We start from the raw sequence: 18,202 nt of genomic DNA on the forward strand, positions 1-18,202 counted from the left end.
ACCACAGGAGAGGTTTTGATTGAGGGCTCTTTGTTTTGGTGGAGTGGGAGGGGAGGGTTGGTTTTTTGGAGGGTTGTTTGGTTTGGGGTTTTTTGAGGGGTTTGCTCTTTCTTGAGGGTGGTTTGGGTTTGGTTTTTGTTGCTTGGGTTGGGGTTTTTTGAGGGTTGTTTGGTTTGGTTTTTGTTGTTTGGTTTGGTTTTTTTTGAGGGGTTTGTTCTTTATTTGAGGGTTGTTTGGTTTGGGTTGGTTTGTTGGTTGGGTTGGGGTTGGTTTTTTTTGGGGGGTGGTGTTTTGTTTGGAGCTTTTTTTCCTTCATTCAAACCTTCCTTTTATCAAATATAACAAGAGCAAAGTCACCCCATTTGCACAGAGTGTCCCAAAGAGAAGCACAACTTGGAGGGCAATTTGCACAATGCTCCACCAAAACACTTCTCTGAAGAAATTCACTGGTTTGAAATGGAAATTAGGAGTCAACCTCTCTCACTGAAGCTGCTGCAGCTTCATGGAAGTGTTTCAATCCACCACACTGAGCAGCTAGCAACTGGAGCTATCAGCGCTTCATGCTGCTCTACCTGGCACAGCTGGATTCTGTAGTGTATCCTTCTGGCTCAGAGGGATGCTCTGAGTCCTGCCTCTCAACTCTTTGTTCTCCAGTGCTTCTTCAAGTTGTTCTATGCTTTCAGGACAGCCAGCTGCTCTCCTCTTGGCAACCATAGGTGTGCTGCTTTTGTTTGCAATTTCCATACCCATCCTGAGCAGAAATTGGCTTCCCTGGCTTGCTGCACATGTATCAGTGGATAGATTACCCAGCAGTTGGCCTGCACACTCATTTACTCTCTGCCTGTGTAAACACTGAACTGTGCTTGCCCATTTGTACCAGTGGCTGGTAACTTTGGTTTAATTGGTGGAGTGCTGAGGGTATAATTTCATCTGATCTCTGTTCAAAAGCATAGCAAAGCTGAAGCCCTCACACTTCACCTTCCCCTCCAGTCTGATTTGAATGTCAGTGGTAAATGAAACAGTAACTCCCCTCTCTCCCAAAGAAAACCCTTTGCCTGTCAATCAGATTCCAAAAATTGCAAGAGCATTTAAAATAGAAGATCTGCAAGTGCCAGCCTGCCAGATCCAGGCTGTGGGATGGCTGCCCTGCACCAGTTGGCCTGGCAAAGGCACAAGGTGTGGAACTCGCTCTGTATTCACCACGCTCTCTTAGGGCTTGTTTTTAACCTTGAAGGAGAAGGACTCAGTCCTCTGTTCCTCAAGAGAAGAGAGCTGACTCAAGTTCATGTGCTTCTCATCCAGCACTGCGTGTGGGGAAAGGCTGCTTCAGGGGGTAATGCATAAAATGAGCTCATTTTCTGAGTGCACTTGGGCCTGGAAGCCTAAGCCAGCTGGATGAGAGGCAGTGGAAGTGGCAGAGTTCATTTTGCCAGGTGGATATGCTAATTTAGGGGAAAGATTAGAAGCTGGTCTCTAATCCATCAAACACCTGGACTGGGTTGCTTCAAAGGGTGCTGGGCTGTGTTGCTGCTTAAATAAAGGAATAAGAAGGTGGTGCAGAGATCCCTTTGTTAGGAAAGAGAAGAATGGGAGGTGGAAGATGTGAGGCTCAAGCCTGTGCTTGCTGAGCTGCTGTTCTCTCAGATGGGAGTTTGCTGGTCTGCTTAGAGCCTTGGCCCTGATGGGGCAGGACAGTTGCTTCTCAGTCCATTCACTGCCTAAATACCCAGTATCTTCTTGTGAAGACATAGGGTACCAGAAGCAGCAGGAAAATCATCTAGGGAGCCCCAGTCTAGTGTGAGTGGGGCTTGAACCCGTCAACCCTTCTAATGAAGATCAGTCACCTCCCTTCTCCAGTTCTGCTGTTGGGCTTGATGGGAACTGATTGCTGTGACACAGCTGTGAAACATCAGCTCATGTCATCTGGTCCCTTCTTCAGCAGGAGCATCCAATGAGCAGGACAGCTGTGGCTGAGCAGGCTGCTGGGGAGCTGTGCTCTGGCTGCAGAGCTGCCCTGGCAGACAAGACGCGTTGGCGACTTCCCACTCCAGGACTGCTCTGCTGAGCCTGCTGTAATCTCATGGAGTGATTCAGCAGAACCCCTCAGCCTGCAGGTCTGCTTCCCCTGTGGCAAGCTGATGTTTCATGTGACAACCAAGGAAACTCATAATAAACAAGGGTTTGGTGGCAGATGAAGGAGAAGAGCTGCAGCTCGACAGCCCAGGAGCTTCTGGGGCTGTTCACAGGGTTGATCTCTGCTTCCTTAACCACAGATGATGCTCTGTGCTTACTCAAGTATTCAGCAGCTGGATGGAGAACCAAGCTGAACTAAATGTGGTGCTCCTGCCCATGCCTAGTGGCACCCAGCTGTGTGTTAGATGGGAGTTGGGCTGGGAGGGTTGGTGCAGGCCCCCTCTCCATGGGGAAACCTTCACTTAGAGAATGGGCAGGGGGTGCTGGTGTACCTCAGGCACCCCAGTCCTAGTTATATTACTTGTTATTCTTCCCCCATCAGCAGAAGAGAGGGTTTAGGTCCAGAGACAAGATGATCCACAGAACCCACAGGTGTTGGATCAGCTCATGTCTCAGAGCTGCTGTTGTGTTGGCTGCTGATAAAGGAGAAATGAGTGCTGAAATGCTCAGTGTAGGGGAAGGAATTTGTTTCTTGAGGGGTGGTTTTTTTTTGGTTCTGCCTACTAAGCAATCTAAACCACAGGGCCAGAACTGCAAAGCATGGACAGAGGATGGGCTGGGCATGCTTAATTTAGCTTAATTTGGAGGAGAAGCAAGAATCAGTGGCTGTGCAGTGGCCTGCAGAGCTGTGGGTTTGTTGAGCAGGTGCCATGTCTGAGCAGGTCTTGCTCAGCTGATGGCTTGAGTCATGCTGGCAGCAGCTGTTGTGGAGCTGGGGTAGTTCTGGCAAACCCTTCTCAGGTGAGAGATCCAGCACAGCTCTGCTGGGCTCCTTCCTGGCAGCCTGATGCTGTCTGCATGATGGAGCTAGAGCTGGGTAAAAGGCTCCTTTTGCTTCCCAGTCTTTCTGGAAAGAAATGGGAGTGTTCTGTATGTATGGAGAGGGTCCAGAGGAGGCCACAGAGATGATCAGACTGCTGGAGCACCTCTTCTGTGAAGACAAGCTGAGAGAGTTGGGGTTGTTCAGCTTGGAGAAGAGAAGGCTCTAGAGAGATGTAATAGTGACCTTCCAGTACCTGAAAGGGGCCTCTAGGAAGGCCAGGGAGGGGCTGTTCCCAAGGGCTTGTAGCACCAGGACAAGGGACACTGGTTTGAATCTAGAGCAGGGGAGATTTAGATTGGACATTAGGAGGAAGTTCTTTACCATCAGGGTGGTGAGACACTGGAACAGGTTGCCCAGGGAGGTGGCAATTCCCAGTCTCTGGAGACGTTCAAGGTCAGGTTTGCTGGGGCTCTGAGCAACCTGATCTAGTTGGGGATGTCCCTGCTCACTGCACAGGGCTTGGACTAGAAGACCTCTAGAGGTCCCTTCCAGCCCAGTGGGTTCTATGCTTCTGTATGGAGCAGCTGGAGCCCCTACTGCTTTGTGCTCTCCAGCCCAGCTCTTCCAGCCCTCCTGGCCATGCTGACACAGCTCTGCATGGGCAGGATGTGGAGCAGGACTGATATTCCTCATCACTGCCTCCTTGGGAGGTGGGGGCCTGCAGGGCAGTGGTTGTGTGATGTGAGGAATCACAGAATGGGAGGGGTTGGAAGGGACCTCTGGAGATGGCTGGATCCAACCTCCCTGCCATGCAGCAGGCAGGTGCAAAGCAAGCCAGGCAAACAGGCTGAGCAGTCTGTCCAGGAATTACCCTGGGCTGTGGATGTCTGGAAAGAGTCCCCAGGAGGAGATTGGATGAGGTGAGCCCCAGCAAAAACCCCTCAAGTCCCAGAAGAGCTGCCCAGGGCTGAGTGAAAGCCTTGGATAAATACTTAGCCTGGTGGGAAGAACAGCATGTTTGTAAGTGGGCTGAGCAAACAAATCCACCTCTCAGAGGGCAGAAACCCTCTAAGTGTTGTGCTCAAGTCCTGCTGGAGCAGAGACCTTGATGTTTGAGATAAGGACTGCTTCAGAAGTTGCTGATCCCAGGGCATGTGTCATGCTGGCCCTCAGTCAGCTTTTCTGATGGACTTGTGGTCTTCAATGAATCAGAGTATTGATTGTCCCAGCTGTCAGGAGGCCAGGGCAGCTGTCACACTTGACAGTGTTTGGGTTAGCAGCCCTTCCTTGCAGGCCTCCACCATATGTGTGAGCAACATGCACACTGTGTGCTCCCTGCCAAAGTGGCCCCAGAAGGCTCTTGACAGCATGAGCTGTTTTCCTGGGGACACACAGGAAAATCATTCAAACTTTGCTGCAGAAGTGAGGGAGATAATGACAGCTATCTCATCAGTGGGCCAACTGCACATTATCTGCCTTGAAACCTTCCAATCTGCCCAGAAGTGTGGCAGCACTGATTGATAGTGTCCTGCAGAATCAAGCATCACAGGCAGCTTCCAAGAGCTTTGCTTTTGTTCTGGGGTTGGGGACCTCCCCCTGCCTTGGGTGACTTAAGGCAGTACCTGCAGCATGGTCTTGAGGGTCTGCAGAGCTCTGCTCAGTTGAATAGAGCAAGGAGGAAGGTTTTCAAGGCAGGAAATACTAAACATCTGATAGAGAGTGATCTGATTTGCCCAGCTGCAGGAGTCTCTGGGCTGAGGCTTTACCAGCAGATTTTAGGTGGGAAGGAAACACTTCAGCTCTTTAAGAGTGATCTGCTCTTTTGTGTGGCCCCAGGATCGTCTCATCCCAGGCTGGATGTGGCTCTGAGCAACCTGATCCAGTGTGAGGTGTCCCATGGCAGGGGGGTTGGAACTGGCTGCTCCTTGAGGTCCCTCCCAGCCCTAACAATTGTGTGATTCTATGAAATGGCTCTTCAGAACAAAAGTCTGAAGGGGCAGTGGGGGTTTAGCCTTGAAAGCTTGCCTCTGCACATCAATGTGTGTGGAACCTGCCCTGAGTAGCAAACCCTTCTTCTCTTTTGTCTTTTCAGGACAGCCAATGTGGAACTGTGATTGATGTCAACATAGAGTGTGCTGTGAAGCTGGTGGGAACCAACTGCATCCTCTACCCTGTCAACAGCAAAGACCTGCAACATATCTGGGTGAGAGCACAGCCAAAATGCACTTGGCTTGGTGGTTTGGAGGGCGCTGCTGTACTTCAGGTAGCAGACCCAAGGGGGGAGCATCCATGTTGTGCTTAGATGCATCTGCAGTTTGGGTTTATTTTAAACTCACCACCAGCAGCCTCCCTGGAAGAGGATGATGTAGCATTGCCTCATCTGCCCATCTGTTGTGTGCTTCTGATCACATTGCTGAGTCCAAATTGACTTGAAAGGCTGGGTTGAGATTGCAGTGTGAGGAGGACTGTGCTGAGGATGGGCTGGGGGGGACAGCCTGGTTGGGGCAGCCCAGTGGCACCGAGTGTTGGAGCTGCAGTATCATTACTGCTTACACAGGCTGGGAAAGTGCTGAGATGAGTTGAGCATCTTTCTGTTGAGCTGGAATGATCTGAAACTGGTTCTCCCAGTTTGAGTGGGGGAGTGATTGCCAGAGACCACCAGGGACTAGGATTTCATCATCCTTTTTTCCTCTGAGAAAAAGATAATTTGGGAGTGAAGTGGGGGGGGGGGGAAATGTCACAACCCACCCCTCTCAGGAAACAGCCTGTGGAGAGGCAGTGAGATGCAAGCTTCTCTGGGCTGGAAATTCAGTCTCAGTGATAGAAATTAATTGTTAATATCAACTGAAGCCAAGTGTGAGGGTGCCTCTGCTTGGCAGAGCAGCTCCTGAGCAGGGCAGCATGCCTGAAGATCTGGGGGGGGGGGAATTCCCAGAGAGAGCCTGAGCTGTGTAACTGGAGAATGCAGGCTGTGGGCTGCTTGTCAGGCAGTCTTCAGTGCTATTTAATTCCTGTTTACAGGGAGATCAGCAGTTGCTGCCAGGTCCCTTTGAGACAGCTCTCTAGTCTGCATGGTGTGAGGACTTCCTCGATGGCTCGGAGTACAGGGGCTGATGATACTTACAAGGTTTTTCTCTCCTGTTTTCTTCATAGCCTTTCATGTATGGTGACTACATAGCCTATGACTGCTGGCTGGGCAAGGTCTATGATTTGAAGAACCAGGTCATCCTCAAGCTTTCCAATGGAGCCAGGTACTTCTTTCTGCAGAAGGCTGCCCTGCTTGCCTTTCAGAATCCTGGCCTGCTTTAGGAGAGCTAGAAACAGGCTGAGCTTCAGTCACACACTGATGTAACCTGCTTGCATTACCTTTGGATGTACAGCAAGGATACATCCTTCCCTGAGAACACTGAGGTTGGTTGGTCACCTTCTGGAGAAGCTGCTGGTGACCGTTTTTATCAGTCCCATCAGATCAGTGCTCCTGAACCAAAGCACATTGGCCTTCAAACTGTGCTTCTCCTCTGCAAAAGGAGCTGCTTAAGGCAGATTGCTATTCCAGACCTTTTCCCAGTAGGAGATCCTGACTGACTTCCCTGAGATGTAGGGAAAGGCCTTACCTTAAAGGTCTGAGAAAGTGTAGAAACTTGCAGGCTAGTGGATTTTATCAAAGCTGAAAAAGCAGCCCAGGACTGAGCAGCTTTGTTTTCTCACTGTTATTTGCCAGCTGTATTAGGAATGCTGCTTTTTTTAATGCAGACATAATCCAAAGTTCCACCTCCAGAGAGACATTTAACCAGAGAGACTGAAAGAAATGCTGGCTTGCTTTATTTTTTTCCAAGCCAGCAGAAGGATCTGATTCTGTTCCTTGTTCATGTCAGGCAGTTAGCTGTGAGCTAAACCCTTGTGAATTCTCTGCATTCACTCTCTCACTGAGCCTGTCTTGTCCAACAAACCTTTTTTTTCCCCCTTTTTTTAACTGATGCAAGGGAAGGAAGGAACCAGTGGAGGCCAAGAGAGGCTTCTGGGCCTGGCAGCTGGGGAATATCCCATCTGTGTTGTCAATTGAGTGTTGACATTGATGTTGGGGGGGAATCCCAAAACAAAGCCACAATCCTGCAGCCAGCTCTGAGTCTTTTAAGAGAAGCAAGCAAGGAAGATTGGTGGATGCATCTGTGCTGCTGAGTCCTGTAGCACTCAGTTACCCCAGTCTGGAAGGCTCTTACTGCCTGTCTTCAGTTGGGAGTCAAAAACAGCTCCACTTCTCTATCTGTATTGCCTGCAGTTTCAAACCTTGCTTGGTGTCTGTTAGCAGTTGATGCACAGCTATGGAAGATGAGGTAACCATTTTCAAACTCTCCCCTAATGAATCATTTGAAATCCTACCAGAACTCCCTCTGGATGTGAAACTGCTAGTGAAGCAAGTAGACTCAACTAGCCTTGAAGTTCCAGCAGCAGTGTGCATAATAAATGGGGCCTTGCAGCAAACCAGTCTTGCCCAGCACCCTGCACATTACTTAATCACAGAATTGACAGGGTTGGAAGGCAACTCAAAGGTCATCCAGTTCAACCCCCCTGCCATGGGCAGGGATACCTCACACTAGAGCAGGTTGCTCACAGCCACATCCAGCCTGGATGCAGAAACCTCCAGGCATGAGGCTTCCACCACCTCCCTGGGCAACCTGTGCCAGTCTCTCACCACCCTCATGGGGAAGAACTTCTTCCTAACATCCAATCTGAATCTCCCCATTTCTAGTTTTGCTCCATCCCCCCCAGTCCTATCACTCCCTGACACCCTGAGAAGTCCCTCCCCAGCATTCTTGTAGCCCCCTTCAGATCCTGGAAGGCCACAATAAGGTCTCCTCACAGCCTTCTCTTCTCCAGACAGAACAGCCCCAACTCCCTCAGTCTGTCTCCAAAGCAGCTGCAGCCCTCTTGCTCATCCTCCTGGCCCTTCTCTGGACACACTCCAGCACCTCCAGATCCTTCCTGTAATAGAGGCTCCAGAACTGGATGCAGTACTCAAGGATTTCTACATGCTGATTGCAACCTTTAGGTACCAGGCTGTGCTTTTACAGCAGGTTTTTAGCCAGTCTTGCTCTGGATGATAAAAGCTCAGTGTGGCCCTGGGTGGCCTGACCTAGTTGGAGCTGTCCCTGCTCACTTCAGATGACCTTTGAGGGTCCCTTCCAACCCGATGCAACCTGTGATACATTGCTGGCCATGTGGACAGAGCCACTCAAGACAGCATCAGTTAATTTGATGCTGTTGGCTTTTGGGTTGGGTGGCTGTGGAAATGCATCCATGTCTCCTGTCTGTTTTCCAGGTGTTCTATGAGCACAGAAGATGGAGCCAAGCTCTATGATGTTTGTCCTCACGTCAGTGACTCGGTGAGCTTCTGCTTGTCCTGGGAGTGTCTTTGATCCACTTCATCTTGTAAGGGGATTTTTTTTGTCTAGCAGGGAGAGAGAAGGCAACACTCATTAATCCTAGCACTTATTAATCCTAACAATTAAACTGCAAACCACTTCACCAGGTCTTCCCTTGAAGCGAGTCTAACAGGATGTGGCTTCAAGGCACTGTTGGTAATGAGCTGGTTTGGAGGAGGTGCTGCAATTAGTGAATCCAACTGCTTGCCCTGCAAACAACTGGCAGAACATGCATCAGATGGCTGATGGCAGTTCACTGCTCATTATATCTGTATGTGCTTGAAAAGGCTCTTACACCATTTAATGCTTTCAGAATCATTCCCCTTCTAGAAAAGGGCACTTGGATTCAAAGGTGTTCTGCTCAAAGCACCTTTCCACATCATGTAAAACATTTTCTCTTGTTCTGGTCCATCACATTCTCTCAGTGGAGACAGAATCATAGAATCAGCCAGGTTGGAAGAGACCTCAGAGATCATCACATCTAACCTCTTACCTAATACCTAACACCTTCTGACAGCTAAACCATGGCTCCAAGTGCCACAGCCAAGCCTTTTTTGAGCACCTCCAGGGACAGGGACTCCACCACCTCCCTGGGCAGCACATTCCAGTGGCCAATTACTCTTTCTGGGAAGAACTTTCTCCTCACCTCCAACCTAAACCTCCCCTGGCACAGCTTGAGACTGTGTCCTCTTGTTCTGGTGCTGGTTGCCTGGGAGAAGAGACCAACCCCCACCTGGCTACAGCCAGGCTTTCAGATAGTTGTAGAGAGCAAGGAGGTCTCCCCTGAGCCTCCTCTTCTCCAGGCTAAGCAACCCCAGCTCCCTCAGCCTCTCCTCACAGGGCTGTGCTCCAGACCTCTCCCCAGCCTTGTTGCCCTTCTCTGGACACATTCAAGTCTCTCAATGTCCTTCTTAAACTGATGAGCCCAGAACTGGACACAGGACTCAAGGTGTGGCCCAACCAGTACAGGGGCACAATTACCTCCTATGCCACCACTTTCCAAATCACACAATTCTGTTAGCTTTTGGGGTGAAGCAGTGTGATGCTGATGGCATCTAACCTCTCACCCTCAGAGGCTGGTGGCAGCTTCCTGGCTCTTCCAAAGAGCAGCAGCAGGGCCTCGCTGCGCTCTGGCAGCGTTACTGGGAGTCGACTGAGGGGGGTGTGTAGTTCTTAGAAACCAGCAGCACACTCAGCCCTTTTCCTTCCCAGCTTTGAAAGCAAAGGTCCCCTTTGATCTAAAACTGCACATCTGTTAAAATTTGGTGCCTGTGTTTTTTGAAGAGTAAATGGAGTATCAGTTTGTTAGGGCTGTGCTGTTCTGGTTTTCTGCTTCTGAACAGAACAGGAGTGGTCCCTCGCTAGATACTCTCCAGGCTCTTAGTCTCTGCTCTTTGGGGTTGTGCAGTTGCTTTTCCCCGTGCTGAATGGATGTAACAGCATCCAGCTTTTAGTTACTCAATTTAATGATCCCTTGTTTTGAGTCATGGTTGCCTTCAAAGCGTGTGTAGCCCTCTGGAGCTCTGCGGCTTGGTCTGGAACACGACTTGTCTCTGGTGCTACTCTTGATCCCCTACACAGAATTGCTGTGTGACAGATACTTCCCTGACTTAGATCTTGTCACACTGCTCTTATCCTTTCTGACAAATTGCAAGACTTGATTCAGTTTTGTGCTCAGGGTTTTACCTACCCTAAACTGCTCTGTCCGCCCCCGCGTTCCAGATCTTCAGCTCATCAAGTCGCTCTGGCTGTCAGTGGGAAGAGCTCCACGAGAGCAGTTGTTGTGTTTACCATCCTGCTTTGTTTTCAAAGAACTGTCACACTCACTAATCCACCTAAGGCATGAGTAATGCTGCCAGACTTCATCTGAGGAGCAGAGGAGCAAAAGCAGGCATCCTCTGGCTCTGAAAGTTGTAGGTGCCTGAATTAGAGCATGGGCAAGAGACGGATGTCTTTGCCCAGGACACTCAGCCCACCTTGGCTGCCTTGTTCCTGGGACTATTTGTAGGGAATTACCCATCTTGTGTTGCTTGGTGCTTACCTTTGCTTCTCCCCCACTGAGTCACAGTCCCATTTGGATGTGTGACAGAGCAGGTTGCTATAGGAACTGCTGGGCAGCTTCAGGAGAGGAATGAGCTTTAGGAGATGGGCCCCTTGCAAATTTTACCTGATGATGAATGAGGGAAGAGAAATACTGGAATCTTAAGAGCAAGAGTCCTTTCTGATGGCTTACTTATTTCTCCTTCCTTTCCCCCAACAGGGTCTCTTCTTTGATGATTCATATGGCTTTTATCCTGGGCAAGTCCTCATTGGGCCTTCTAAAGTCTTCTCGAGTGTGCAGTGGCTGTCGGGTGTGAAGCCTGTGCTGAGCACAAAGAGCAAGTTCAGAGTGGTGGTGGAAGAGGTAAGGCCTGAGGAGCTGACACAAGGCCACCTTCTGCACAGAGCAGTCCCTAGCTGGCGTTTTGGAGCAGAGTCAGCTTGCCATGGTAACCTTCCAAGAGCAAATGCACTGTGGCTGTGTTCTTCTGAGGTGACAAATTGCTCCTTGTGAACTGACAGGACCTCAGAGCAGGATTGGCTTTTCCTCCCAAGGGACCCTGCTGGCAGCCTTTAAGGTGGTCTCCTGCCAGTACACTTAGGGGCCAGTTCTGCTGATAGTGAGGGTAGTAGAAGCACCTTTTCTATTGGAACTTCACATTCCATGCTATCCAAAAAGGGGGAGACATGCCTGACCCTTTGCTGAAAGAGGCAGCAGCTCCCAAGTCTATTAGCATGTCTCTGTGACCTGGGGCCACTGCTCTGGAGGTACCATAGCTTCCTTCCCAAGGCAGATGTCATCTTTCTGGAAGCCAATCTGTAGAAGCTCTCAGTGTTGCCAGGAGCCATGCTATGGGAGCCCTCTAGGGGTCCTGGATGTGGTGAAGCTGCACTTGGCCATCTGAAATGATAGCAGCAGGTTTGCAGCTTTCCTCTGTGTGGCTGTTTGGATCCTAGCTTCTGATCTAGGAAGGCTCCTGGAAAATGAAATTGCTTTCCCTTTCTTTCCATTGTAGGTACAAGTGGTAGAACTGAAGGTTACTTGGATCACTAAAAGCTTCTGTCCTGGAGGTACTGACAGTGTGAGCCCTCCTCCCTCCGTAATCAGCCAGGAGAACCTGTCCAGGTGAGATCAGCTGAGAAGCCTTTTTGAGTCCCAGCACCCAGGGCCTGCACAGACTGTGGGTGACACGTCTGCCAACTAATTGGACACAACACTGCTGTTCCCAGTGGGTTTTTCTCCTTGGGGTATGTCTGTGTATAGCCCAGAGCTTCCAAAATGGGAAAAAATAGTTTAGCAGACACCTGAGTTACCAGCACAGGGGCTGGCATCCCACCCACCCTCTCCAAGTACTCTGCAGCTGACAAGTGCATCGAGGAAAGCCACATCTGGCTGCAGCTCGCTTCTTGCCTTGTCCTTCTGCATGTGTCTGGAGCAGGCAGCAGATCTGAGCTGCGTGCAGTGGGCAGCTCCTGCGGTGTTCTGCTCTGGACCCAGGTTGGTGCTGAAGGAGCATCTGGTGCCCTCTGCAGGCTGCAGCTGCAACAGTGGGCTGGACAGCCCTGCAGGAGAAGTCAGCTGAGCATAGCACAATGCAGTCTGGCTCCTGCCTGGAGTTCATAAGGAAGCCAGAAAAGAGGAGCTTGCAGATGACAGCAAAAGAAACCCAACAATGCCAGCTGCAAAAGTCTCTTGGCAGTTGTCTCTGGGAGGGGAGCTGGAGGGAGAGGAGTGACTGGTGTCCCACCAAAACCCTTTGTGTCCCCACCCAGTCCCTGGTGACATTCCCATTCCTCCTTTAGAATGGTGTGCCTGGAAAAGATTTGGTGTGGTGTCAGCTTCTGCCACCCCAGGAGAAGTGCCATGGACATGAAGTCAGGCCAGCCTTGTGAAGGCCCTAGCCACAGAATCCCAGCGTGTTGGGGGCTGGAAGGGAGCTCTAGTTCAACCTTCCTGCTAAAGCAAGGTTGCCCAGGATCAAAATGTCCCAGATGGGTTTGGAATCTCTCCAGAGGAGGAGACTTGACAACCTCTCTGGGCAGCCTGCTCCAGGGCTCCAGCACCCTCACAACAAAGAAGTTGGTCTTCATGTTCAGATGGAACCTCCTGGGTTTTCCTTATGTTGAGGTGGAGCTTCCTGTGTTAGTTTGTACCCATTGCCTCTGGAGCTATTGCAGGACACTACTGACAAGTTTGGCAGTTGCCCTTTGGCTATTGATAAGATGATTGATAAGGTTCCATTACTGCTTTAGCCCTTTGCTCATGGCTGCCTTCCTCTTCCACCAGGGTGAAGCGTCTGGGGTGCTTTGACCATGCCCAAAGGCAGCTTGGGGAGAGGTGCCTCTATGTGTTCCCAGACAAAGTGGAACCTGCAAAAATCACCTGTGAATGCCCTGAGAGGAACTGTGTCCTGGGTGAAGGGTCAGTTGCCAAAAAGGTGAGCTTGAAGGGGTTGAGGGAGGCATTGACTTCTCTAACTGTTTCTGGTCACTGTGGCTTTTCAAGCAGAATCTTCCTGGTAGTCATGTGGTCTGAAATGTGACTCCTGGAGTAATGGCTTGTTGCTGCCAGCAGCCAAGTCACCTTGGGCAGCAGTCTGCCTGCACTGGGTGAAGCATGCAGCTAATGCCATGAGAACATGAGCAGGACCTTGAGCAGAGAGGTGTCACCTTGCAGGGGTCAGCTGTGTCAGAGCTGGCGTGCTCTGACAGCCAGGACTGTTGGACACATCATTTTCATTAGCATCACCTCAGGTTTCTCATGGAGCTGAGCTGTTTGGTGAAGTCCTCGCTGCAGTCTCTGCCTCCTAGGCCAAATGAGTCACACTATGGATCCTCCATGCTGGCTGTAGAGCAGCAGTGTTCCCAGCACAACAGGATATCCTCAGTGTGGATGGTGACCTCCCTGCAGAGCTGTGTCTGTTACACACATTAAGTTCTGCAGCCCCTTGTGACCTTCCATAACAAAGCTCAGAACAGCCTGAAGGAGCCAGGCTCCAATTCCTTGGGCTGGTCTGGCGCTGCTCCTGAGCAGAGCAGCGGTGAGATGCTGGTTTACAGAGTGCTCTGGTGCAGGTGGGATGGACAGGGCTCTGGGGGGGGGCTGTTTTCCTCTGTGGACAAAGCTGGGGGGCTGGCAGCCTGCTGAGGGTACAGACATTGTGTGACCCCAATCTGCTTTGCTAGGTGAGGAGGCTGCTGAAGAAGCAGATAGTGAAGATCATGTCCTGCTCCCCGGAGTCTCAGGGTACCGCCGAAGCCCCCGACAAAGAGTCTGCTGCAGCTGCTGACCAAAAGTCAGAAGAGCTCAAGCCTGGATCAAAGTGTGAGCTGGATGATTCTTCCACCAGTGCCCCAAGCCCTGTGGAGAGGAAGGAGGAGCAGCCCGAGGAATCGGGCAAGGAGAAAGAGGCGGCAGCGGCGCGACAGCAGCAGCCGCCTCCCTTCCTGCTGAAAGACGAAGGCTCGGCCGACTACCGGCTCCAGTCCATGGAGCAAGATGCTGACGATGAGGCAGCTGATGACACTGATGACACAAGCTCTGTCACCTCTTCTGCTAGCTCCACTGCCTCCTCCCAGAGCGGCAGCGGCGCCGGCCGCAAGAAGAGCATCCCTCTGTCCATCAAGAACCTGAAGCGGAAGCACAAGAAGAAGAAGACCAAGATTTCACGAGAGTTTAAGCCAGGAGACAGGTGAGCTGGCTCCCCAAAGCCAAAAGTTCTCCCCAAAATCTCCCTCATCAAGCTTCTCAGGTGTGTGACCATCATCCTGAGCTGGGGTGGAGGGTGTGCTGTCCCTCGTTGCCAGGACGGGGCCGGGTGGCGGGCAGCGGCGACTCCCTTGTGCGGTGGCCCGAGAGAAATCAGCTTGGGCTCAGGCCAGCTTCTGCTCCAGCGGGCCACGTGGTGTGACACTGATGCTCTGCTATTTCTGCTGGGCCTCAGGGCATGGCCAGGGTATCTGTGCTGCACTGGGCTCTGTTTGCAGAGACAGGTGAATGAAGATCGTGCAGCTTAAACATGACACTAATTGGTTACCTCCCTGGCGTCCTCTGCTGAAGGGCTGAGGGTAGAGCGTGCTGGCAGGAAGGGACAGCTTCTCCTCAGCAAGCTGTCTCCAGACCAGCACAGAGGGCTGTGCTGGCAGGGGTTTGTGCTGCAGTGATCTCCTGTCTGCAGCTTTAGCCAGCAATATGCTTTTTATTGGGGGTTTTTTTTAGCAAACAAAGTGCCCTTAAGAGCCTTAGGAATTGATTTGAGTGGCTGGGGGGAGGGAGCATTGCTTGTGTCTGCCCATTTCCAGATAAAACTGGATCTCAGCAGCTTTTACCTGATTTGAGAATGTTTAAACTGTTCTCAGAGGATGCAGAGACATCTGGCAACTGGCTAGCCTATCTTCTGCCTTCCCTGCTTAGTTGTATGCAGAGCCTACATCAAAATGAAGCAGTGCAAGAAAATGAGAGAATCCTCCCAGACAAGTGACATTAGCAGGATTCAAGGCATGCAGGAGCTTGAGAATGCCATGAACTTCATTCACATTTTGCCTGTCTGTAAGGAGAGAGCTCTTCCTTTAGTCCTTGGGGGTTTGGAGAAATTGGATTTGAAGGTCACAGACCTCAGCAGAGCAGTGTTCAAGTGAAATAAAAATGGGAGTGTGAGATAAAGCTCCTGGGAGTTCACTCTGCACTTCTCACTCCCCTGCTGTGTGCCTCTGCCTCGCTGAAGGTTTGGTTTGGTGAACCTGCTGGCTTTCTGCACCATGCAGGGCAGTGGGGAGACATCCCTGTGACCACACTGATTCCTGTGCTGGATCTGGGCAGCACTGTAGAGGGAAATGCAGAGATGAAATGCTGTGGGACACTTTGCAGAGATGGCCAGGCCACAGAGAATAAGAAATGGAGACTTTTTCAGCACAGAATATGGAAGCCCAGCTGATACTTTAGAGGGCATATGTGGCAGCTGGTCACAGCTCAGTGTGAGGGCTCTTCACTGTTTGAATATTCAGATGAAGCTGGTGAGACCATCAGTAGGTGTGCTGCCAGCACTGCTGGGAAATGCAAAGTGGAAGGGCTTGCTGCAGTTAGTCACCAGATCTGATGTGTCAGCTCACAGGCATCTCTGACTGCAGGGGGCCAGCTCAGTCTGTGGCTTTGCCATCGTTTACTGACCTGCTGCAGCTCTCCAGGCGGCACAGAGACCTCTGGTCATTGCTTAGTGAGGGCATAGAGGGGTTTTTACTCATGCCAGGTTGTGCTGCTTGTTTGTGAAGCAGCATAAACTGCACTGCAGGCAGGACAGTATCATTTCCTTGCCTGGGCTGCCTTTCTGCTTTCCTATCCTCAGCCTGCACAGGTCCCTCCTTCCCCCCTGGAACCATCTGCTGAATGTCACCCACCACACTTAGAATGATAGAATTGTTAGGGTTGGAGGGGAACTCAAAGGTCATCCAGTTCCAACCCTCCTGCCGTGGGCATGGACACCTCACACTACAGCAGGTTGCCCACAGCCACATCCAGCCTGGCTGCAAAAACCTCCAGGGGTGAGGCTTCCACCACCTCCCTGGGCAACCTGTGCCAGTGTCTCACCACCCTCATGGGGAAGAACTTCTTCCTGACATCCAGTCTGAATCTACCCACTTCTAGTTTTGCTTCATCCCCCCCAGTCCTATCACTCCCTGACACCCTCAAAAGTCCCTCCCCAGCTTTCTTGTAGGCCCCCTTCAGATCCTGGAAGGCCACAATAAGGTCTCCTCAGAGCCTTCTCTTCTCCAGACTGAACAACCCCAACTCTCAGTCTGTCCTCATGATCAGCCCTCTGCTCATCCTATTGACCTATGACAGATTTCTTTTCTCTGATGATTTCTGCTGTTGAGTGCTGGCCCTGCTAGAAGCTTCATATTCTTTCTGCTTCAAAATTAGTCTGATGTTCACAAAAGCCCTGCTGGAGGGGGGCAGTTGTACTTGCCTCTTGTCTCCTCTTTGTAGTTTGACTTGAAACCAACATGAATGCAGCACTTGTGTTTATGTCTGGAAGGCTTGGCCAGCAAAAGAGAGACAACATCTAAAATCAGCATGGCATTCCATTTGTTCTGTGCTGTAGGAGACATGAAAATGGTGGAGGACTCCTCAGAAAAGCCTGTCCAGCCACACTGCAGCTCTGTTCCTCCTGCCCCCAAGCAACTTCTCTCTTCAAGTGACTCTGTCAAGCTCCCCAGCAGAATAAGCAGTGTGGGGTCCATTGTTGCACGTTTGGATCTCATTCCTGAGCTGCAGAGGCACACATGTGTGTGTTTGGACAGCTGGGAGAGAGACTTCTTTCCTTCAGACACAATCCTCCATGCTTTACCCACATCCAGTGCATTTATTCCCTTTTGGGGGTTTTTTGCCTTTCAGGAAGGACTGAGATGGGTGCTGCTTTATCTTTCCTTTCCAAACCCATTCTCCTAGCTTCAAAGCTTCCTCAGAGCTGCCAGGCTAGAAGGTGCTTGGCTGAGGAAGCTCTTAAGTCTCATAGTATTTGAAGAACCTGTCATGCTTCTGCCAGGGCTAGAAAGTGAGTGCTAGTAGATGTGACTTGCTCTACAAGGAACAAAACTGAGTTGAGCATCAGCTCACAAGAAAGTAAGCCCTCCTGCAGGGTAGACATGCAGCAGTGTCACGTTGCAGTGATGTGGAACCTGCCAGCCAAGCCTGCTGCCCAACTGCTGCTACTGGGGCTGAATGAGGTTCCCTGACTTCCTCCCCAGCTGACACGGAGCGACGAACATCAGTGACCTGAGATCCGCCTCGATCCTCAGCGCCGGCAGCATCGCGTTCTGGTTGTGCTCAAGCACCTTCCCTCTGGTAGCTCCCTGCTTTTCTGTGTTCCCAGGGTTGCTGTGGAAGTGGTGACCACCATGACTTCAGCTGATGTGATGTGGCAGGATGGCACCGTGGAGACCAACATCCGCTCCAACGAGCTGATTCCCGTCCATCATCTGGACAACAACGAGTTCTGCCCTGGGGACTTTGTGGTGGACAAAAGAGGTATTGGGTGTCAAAACAATGCTCTCTTCAGGGAGTAAACCTGCTCTTGCTTGCAAAGTACTCATTGAGCTGGATCTCCTAATGCATGTTGTAGCCCTGCTTAAGGTAGCTGCTAGTGCTCCTCACCTGAGGTAGGCACGAGAGCGTAACAGGCCACACAGTGGTGAGCTGGCTTAGCAGGGATGGCAGCAGAGGGACAACAGTCAAATACCATAGCTGAGCTATGACAACAGGCAAGATGTGGAAAGGACAAAAAGCAAGGAGCAAAGCTAGAAATCTGTGTTTCTGCAGAGTAGAGGTGGCTTAGCTCCTCCTTGAAAGGGCAAACAACTCTGAGCTCTTGCAGAATGAGGGGAGAAATGACCAGCTCTCCTCAGGCTGCTTTCTCTCTGTGGCCTGTCTGTCATGATGATTTTTTTTCTTAGTCTTGGGATCCAGAGGCATCTTCTTGCATCCTTTGTTGTTGGTTTGGTATTTTCCCCTCAAACCAATTGGTGACACTACTGAGGGTCACAGTATGAGTTCAAGGAGATGTACAGCTCTTGGATATGAAATATTGATGCCACACCATCTGGCTCTCAGCTCCTTTTCTAGCAGGGCTTGACCCTCAGCAGTGGAGAGCACAGGATGTCATCAGGCTGGGAAGAGGGGAAGCTGATTTCCCAACCAAAGATGCTGTTTTGTGTGGCCATTTCTGATGGGTAGTAGTCCAGCTGGTCTTGTGGGTTAGACAGTCTGTGGAAACTAAACTTACCCATC

At 50.9% G+C, this 18,202-nt stretch overlaps 1 protein-coding gene across 1 annotated transcript in view; it reads left to right on the forward strand.

The window, feature by feature from the left end:
- Window positions 1-18,202, forward strand: part of UBE2O (ubiquitin conjugating enzyme E2 O) — a 71,501-nt gene that overhangs the window by 40,629 nt on the left and 12,670 nt on the right. The window contains exons 3-10 of the mRNA XM_054170703.1: window positions 5,049-5,159; window positions 6,110-6,207; window positions 8,277-8,340; window positions 10,640-10,783; window positions 11,436-11,545; window positions 12,707-12,857; window positions 13,606-14,111; window positions 17,289-17,443. Coding sequence (XP_054026678.1) covers window positions 5,049-5,159; window positions 6,110-6,207; window positions 8,277-8,340; window positions 10,640-10,783; window positions 11,436-11,545; window positions 12,707-12,857; window positions 13,606-14,111; window positions 17,289-17,443 — 1,339 coding nt within the window. The remainder of the gene's footprint in view (window positions 1-5,048; window positions 5,160-6,109; window positions 6,208-8,276; window positions 8,341-10,639; window positions 10,784-11,435; window positions 11,546-12,706; window positions 12,858-13,605; window positions 14,112-17,288; window positions 17,444-18,202) is intronic.

This window comes from Dryobates pubescens, chromosome 20 (assembly GCF_014839835.1).
Source record: "Dryobates pubescens isolate bDryPub1 chromosome 20, bDryPub1.pri, whole genome shotgun sequence".
In the NCBI taxonomy this organism is placed as follows: domain Eukaryota; kingdom Metazoa; phylum Chordata; class Aves; order Piciformes; family Picidae; genus Dryobates; species Dryobates pubescens.